Source organism: Cololabis saira, chromosome 3 (genome assembly GCF_033807715.1).
Source record: "Cololabis saira isolate AMF1-May2022 chromosome 3, fColSai1.1, whole genome shotgun sequence".
NCBI classification, from domain to species: domain Eukaryota; kingdom Metazoa; phylum Chordata; class Actinopteri; order Beloniformes; family Belonidae; genus Cololabis; species Cololabis saira.
Genome location: NC_084589.1, coordinates 36,387,585 through 36,394,053, shown reverse-complemented (window position 1 = coordinate 36,394,053; position 6,469 = coordinate 36,387,585). Strand labels below are relative to the sequence as shown.

Here is a 6,469-nt window from a genome sequence, read left to right as displayed (position 1 = left end):
TATTCCTATACCACCAAAGGAATACGCTTCAGTTTTTGATGCTATACCTTCTGGTGTCATAATGCTTCTTAGGAATTCATTTGAACTGACTTTACTGCCAATGGATCCTGCTGTTACTAGTGTTGGTCAGATATGTTTTTTCCTCTAAAAAGAGCAATAACAATCGTGATATACGTGCCTTATTTCAAAGAGTCTCCGTTCCAAATGTAGTCTCTTACTGGAATAACTTCACTTCAGATCTGAACTGGAGGAAAATATGGTGTTTGCCCTCTAAATATCTGATTATAAATAAGGTTAAAGAAGTGACTGAAAATGATTCATCATTTTTATCCTTGCAAGGTATTTAAGATACAAAAAAGGACATTGATGTGGTCTGCTCATTTTGTAAACTGTCTGCAGAAGACTTATGTCATTTATTTTGGTCTTGTCCGATCTCATGTAGGCTATTTTTTGGCAAGATATCTGTTCACTAATTTCACAACATATTGACTCTGATTTCTCCCTTTCATATGAAAATGTATTGTTTGGATTCTTTTCTTAATCAATTTTACATCATCAATTTAATTTTGTTACTTGCAAAATTTCATATTCACAAATCTAAAAGAAAAGCCATCCAAACCACTAAGTTATGTAGCCTCTAACCTTTTTTTGAACTGATCTATAATTTCTGTCTGTGACTAATCCCCTGGCATGAACTTTTTCTATATATGTTTTGTTTGTTTTATAATGTATTGTTGACAATTTGAAATAAAGAATTTATGAAAAAAAAAACACAAAATGCCGCCGAGAGATCCAAAATGGCGCCCCCTTAAGGCGCTAACGGCTGATGGTGGCAAACCCAAAATGGCGCCAGTTTAAGGCTGTTTTGTGTAAAACAAGCAAATATCTTCAATTAATCAAACGTTTAAAGTTCTTCATTCACAAATGTAGATATTTTAAGACCAAACCGTATTTGACACATTGGAGAAATGAGCTAAAGCTCTTGAGTAAGTCCTTGAGTCTTGTTAAATAAAAGAAAGCCCTTAAACTGTTTTCTTTACTTGAAAGATATGATTTGATATGAGATGGCCCTTGTGAGTTATTTTTTATTTTATTTTTATTTTATGTTGTAGGCTACCATAATTGGATTCTCAGTGTATATTTTGTAATACTGCTCAAACCAAGGCAAAAGTTTGTAATTCTGATACGATTATTATGTGCCTTGTTTGTTTGTATCTGTTTCAATTAAAAAAAAAAAAAAAATTAAATAATCAGACGTTTAAAGTGCTGCTTTCATTGAAGCTAGATGTCAAAAACCATAAACTAAAATAGTTAGAAAATATATGGACAGTTTTTTACACAACTGTGTATAAAAACAATTTGTGTCAAATTCAGAATCTACATCCAAGCCACATTTATCACATTTAGTATTGACAAAATTCTGGGTTTAATTACCACTGCCCATTTTATTAGAAACAAATATGTGCTACACGGTTTTTAAGAAATGTATTATGATTTATTGGATTATCTAAAGAATGTTATTGATTAATTTCATTAGCTGACTTTGACATAAAAATAAAAGCAAAAAAGACACAAATTTTGATAATCAAATCAAATATTAGATCCAAACAATTATTTTCAAAAAGACCTATCACACAGATTACTATTAAACAGCATGCGAGGGTTTCCGAATATTCATCCACGTCTCCAACAGGTCTTCATCATAAGCCTTTAGTCACATTTAGTTTATTTCTTCTCATCTTTAATTAGAGAGTATTTCTAGTTAAGCTCCAAAACGAACGCCTCCCTTTAACATACGTGTCACGCCAGACTTATCCACCACTTCCATTAACAGAAAAGTAACATTTGAGTTCATGTAGCAACAGTTTCGTAGTAGCTTCTTTACCTGACCCCAAATTTAATTTTAATTAAAAAAAAAGGCAAAGTGTGTGGTAGGAACAAGCCCGGCGGTTACAGAGGTCGGTTTGCTAAACTGTGACCAATGTTTGACAGAATGTGCCGTTGCTCTTATAAGGAGTGCAAGTCTAGTAGTTACAGAGGTGGGCTTGGGTCTGGAGGTTCAAGCCCCCAGGATCGCAACCAAAACAAACCACTTTGGGCTCCTGAGTTTAACCCTAACCGCCAAAATAATGGCAGCCCACTGCTACTAGTCTAAATAGTGATGGGTTCAAAGCTGAGGACACATTTCAGTGTGTTTCCATGTAAAAAAAATAAATAAATTATTATTATTATTATTATTATTATTATTATTATTATTATAATCACTAAAAGTGCCTCTTATTTAATTAAGATGTCCAACTTTGCAGCAGTAATAATATGTTTGGATAAAATTATCTTAGTCACACTTTTATTTCTTGCCTGTTACTCAAAAAAATAAGGGGAAAAAAAGTAAATATGCTTATTTCTGCTATGAAACTGGACATTTTAGCCTGGAGGTCAGTGACACATGACTCGCTGACTGGCTACAAGTCTCATGGTTTGCGTTCAGATTAATGCAGTGTTACCAAAGAGAAGTCTAAAACGGTTTTAGTCTGTTAGCGGACAGATGACGTAACTTCAGCGAATGCGTGCCACTATTTTTAAGTGTTTCTCTCTTCACCAGGCCACGTGCACAGCCAGCAGCATGAGCAGCGTGATTAGCGTGGCCGTCCAGGGGGAAGCGAGCGTTGCAGCGCCGTTGCACAGATGGGTGTTGCAGCAGTCGTTGGTGAAGGTGAAGTTGAGTCCCATGGTGTATTTTTGCCCCGTGATTCCACACAGGAGGGGCAGGACGCAGCTCTTCTCGTATAGCACCACACGGAAGTCTCCTGCAATCACATCACAAGCATGAGTTCTGACAACACCCCCCACCCTTAAACCCCAGCGATGCGAGCCCGACACGGGGCTCTCTCAGTTCTGTTTCTCAGTTCTGATGCTGGTAAACTCTGGCTCACCTCTCTGGCCCACGGCCCTGCTGGACAGGCAGAGCTGGCCCGGCGGACACTTGATGGGGAACTTGATGCAGTCCAGAGGCGAGATGGTGGGAAACACACAGGTGTAGCAGAAGAGGGGAGCTGCAGGACAAACAGGGTGGTGGAAACACTTAGAAATGACTTTAAGGAGGAGCTGAATGTTTAATGATCCAAGAACCAAGGCAAGTTTATTTGTGTAGCACATTTCAACACAAGGTAATTCAAAGTGCTTTATATCAACATTAAAAGCAGCAAGACACAATTAAACAGTAAATAACAAATAAAATGAAATAAAATGATAAGTAAAGATGTTAAATAATAAAAAGCACAAGTTGTTAAAAAGTAAGGGCAGAACGCGTGCACAAAAGAAAACGTTAAGACCTACAGTCATTAAGAATGTATCTATTGTCTATTGACACACAACAAACCAGATCCAGATGAACTACAGAGGTCTGCGAGCTTCATAGGGAACTAACAGATCAAGCATGTATTCTGGTCCAAGACCGTTCAGGTCTTTGTAGACCAGCAGTAAGATTTTAAACTCTATACTTTGACTCACTGGAAGCCAGTGTAGTTATTTAATGACCGGTGTAATGTGGTCCAGTTTGAATACGTTTTTCGTTTTTCGACGCCCACTCTGTGACATCACATGAGGTGTTTGTTAGGGGTCCGTGATAATAAAATATATATTTAAAAAAGATCCTCTGAAATTAAAGCAGCACAATGTAACTTTCAGCTTTTGTTGAGTTTGGCGGCTCCTTTGGACAAAAGCGGTAGTGCTTTACCAGTAGTGTGGCAGGGTTCCTACCATCCACCTCCAAGTTACATAGTGCCAGTGAAGGCGATACAGACCCCTCAGACCATGACAGAGTTGTCATTAAACCTGTTGTAAGTTGATGTACCATCACAATGACTCTGGAAATATTATATTAAGGTGGAAAAGTTACATTGTGCTGCTTTAATAGAAATAGATTATTATTTTATTCAAATGTGACAAAACCTTTATCTACCTAAACTACATGACCTTATTTTACTCTTTGTATGTGTAATTCGTTGTAATATAAGAAATATTGCCCCCGTTTGCATTGTTGAAGTTACTGCATGACACAGTTAATACAAAATCAACACAATTTGCATCCTTTTCAAAATAAGAGCCCCCTAGTTTCAGTGGGTATTTGTCACTTTAGCGCTTTAATTTTCAGTAAATGTAAAAAAAACAAAGAAGAACGCGATAAGTACAGTAAAAAGAAGAAGCAAAAGAAGAAAAAAAAGAAGTAAATGATGATGGCTCGTATTAAAAAGAGACTGCTTATTCTGAACGTAGCAGACTGAGACTCCAGGGGGTCCAGGACCCCAAAAAGGTTGAGAACCACTGACCTGGTCTCTGGTGGTGCACTTGACCCATCAATAAGCCCCGCCCCTTTTAATAGAGGGTATGCATTGACGTCACTTGACGACCCCACTGGACCGCGCCCCTTTACTTGCTAGTGGCAAAAATGACTGCAACTAGTGGAGAAGACGGGATAACAGTCGATTATGGGCTTAAATTAAAGGCGGTTGGACTTGACAGTGACCCGTACAGTTACCCGAAGAACCAGTGGTCCATGGACATTAATATTTGGCCACGAATCGAGTCTCCTGATGTTTATATGTACTTCATTTTCTACGCCGGGGAAATACACGAAGCAAAGCTTGAAGGCATACAAAAGTTTTGGTCCTACTTGAAGGCAGGATTTGTTGGCGGAATTAAAGTGATGAGGACACCGAACCTTATGATTTGACTGTTTAACGTTAGCTACCCAAAAATCCAACATTACCTGATACAAAATGGGAACCGCAAATCCACGTTTTGGTGCCTGGAATCCAGTTGTTTCTGTGAATTGCAGCGATCCATTTGTCTCTCTTAAGCTTATTTTTCGGCAGTCTGTAAAAGGATAACTCCGATTTCAGATGTCCAATCTCCGATGTTGATCCCACAACAGCTCTTTCCCATTTTAGATGTTTTCCAGTTGCTCAAACTGAAAGTTTACGCTGCCACTCAGTCTTTCTGCCACTCAGTGAAAACCTGCATCTGTGACGTCATGCGAATTCACTCTATTGCTGCTAAGTGACAACTCCGCCCACATGGACGTCGCCTCTTATGCAGTATAAATCAGTTTATTCATTTAAAAAAAAAGAAGAAAACAGATTGATCTCTGATCAACTGAGAAAAGTGCAGAAATCTTTAGACAATGAATAATTGTTTAGTTTTGGTTTTTAAACATTTTCTGGTTTTTAAATCAGCTGGTGTGGTAAAAGTCATTGCGTCTCTGTTGCTTGGTTCGTCCACAGGTGAAGCAGGACAGTCGGTCCACTTACCTGCAGCGGGCAGCAGACACAGGACCATCAGAGGGCACAGAAACCTCGACATCGCTGAGCAGTTTCTGTCTCACCGTCGTGCAAATCTTCCCGCAGCTCAGTTTTTCAGCTCCGTGCGTCCTCGGCCGGCCCAGCTGCACAGATCTGAAGGAAACCCACTTCTGCTTTCCCTTGATATGCTGATAATCCACTTCAGGAATCTCCACACCCCAGCGCTTCTGATTCAATTAAGCTTGTTAGTGTCCCGGCTGGAGCTTGCGACTGCGCTGCGACTGGGCTGCGACTGCGCTGCGACGGTGTGTCCTGCAGAAAAGGGGCCCCATTCACGACTGGGATGCCCAACAGGGTTCTGTCCAGACATCCCACCCAGGGCAGATTTGAGGTGGCACACATCGTACCCTGAGCTGTGTTTCCCACCTACAGAAGCGCATCACGAGCAGGCCTGAGCTGGACCGGCCTCACAACGGGGCCAGGTTGATCAAATCATTCCTTCTTTACTAATGACCGACGTTAAGTTTTCTGGGAAGGCTGTCAAGTGACCCGCGGTCCCATGACTGGCTCGGCGGCAGCCGCCAACAGAGTGGCCGAGGAGATACGGTACAATTACACATTTTTAAAGCTCTTTCTCCTCACAAAGAGGCATTTTTGTGCTTTTCACATTTCAAGACAAAACAAAAATAATTTAGTTTGATGAGTAAATAAATTGATTCCAACAAGAAATTGCATAATGTGGTTAAGAAAGATAATCAGATTAGCCACTGTCTACACTAGTTTCTTTAGTGCGTTTACAAAAGGTAATTGCTTCTATTTTGTCAAGTTTCTCTGCGGGAAAACATAATTACATCACTTCAAAGTGGCTGTTGTCCTCAAAATAAACACAAATATTCTGTTTAATGGATATTTATAAAATAAAAGAGTTAGCTGCTTCCACTGGGGCGGGTCGCTGCTCAAACCTTATTACACTATCACAATAAAAGCATGCGCTTCAGTGGTCGCTTGAGGCTGCGCCCCCTTAGTTACTGTTGCTACGATAATAATAATAATCACTTTATTCTTCAGTATACATAGAAACACAGTGAAATGCAGGGACGTGCAGAGACCTTTGGAGAGGCAGGTGCTGAAATTTAAAAAGGGACACATGGAACATGACTTTAACACTT

The 6,469-nt window shown here is 39.7% G+C and overlaps 1 protein-coding gene across 1 annotated transcript; it reads right to left on the bottom strand.

The window, feature by feature from the left end:
• Nucleotides 1-1,431: 1,431 nt before the first annotated feature.
• LOC133441134 (sperm acrosome membrane-associated protein 4-like) lies at nucleotides 1,432-5,598 on the bottom strand. The gene is made up of 3 exons (XM_061718527.1): nucleotides 5,310-5,598; nucleotides 2,934-3,053; nucleotides 1,432-2,807 (listed from the first exon to the last, which is right to left on the bottom strand). The coding sequence occupies exons 1-3, from the start codon at nucleotides 5,359-5,361 to the stop codon at nucleotides 2,596-2,598; spliced, it is 384 nt and encodes a 127-aa protein (XP_061574511.1). The 5' UTR covers nucleotides 5,362-5,598; the 3' UTR covers nucleotides 1,432-2,595.
• Between the last annotated feature and the right edge of the window lie 871 nt (nucleotides 5,599-6,469).

Bases quoted from the DNA above. Each gene is read 5' to 3' on its own strand.
- LOC133441134 (XM_061718527.1), bottom strand. From the start codon at position 5,361: ATGTCGAGGTTTCTGTGCCCTCTGATGGTCCTGTGTCTGCTGCCCGCT. The intron at 3,054-5,309 runs GTAAGTGGACCG...TTTGTCCTGCAG, and splicing joins GTGTCTGCTGCCCGCTGCAG to CTCCCCTCTTCTGCTACACC. The intron at 2,808-2,933 runs GTGAGCCAGAGT...ATGTGATTGCAG, and splicing joins CAGGGCCGTGGGCCAGAGAG to GAGACTTCCGTGTGGTGCTA.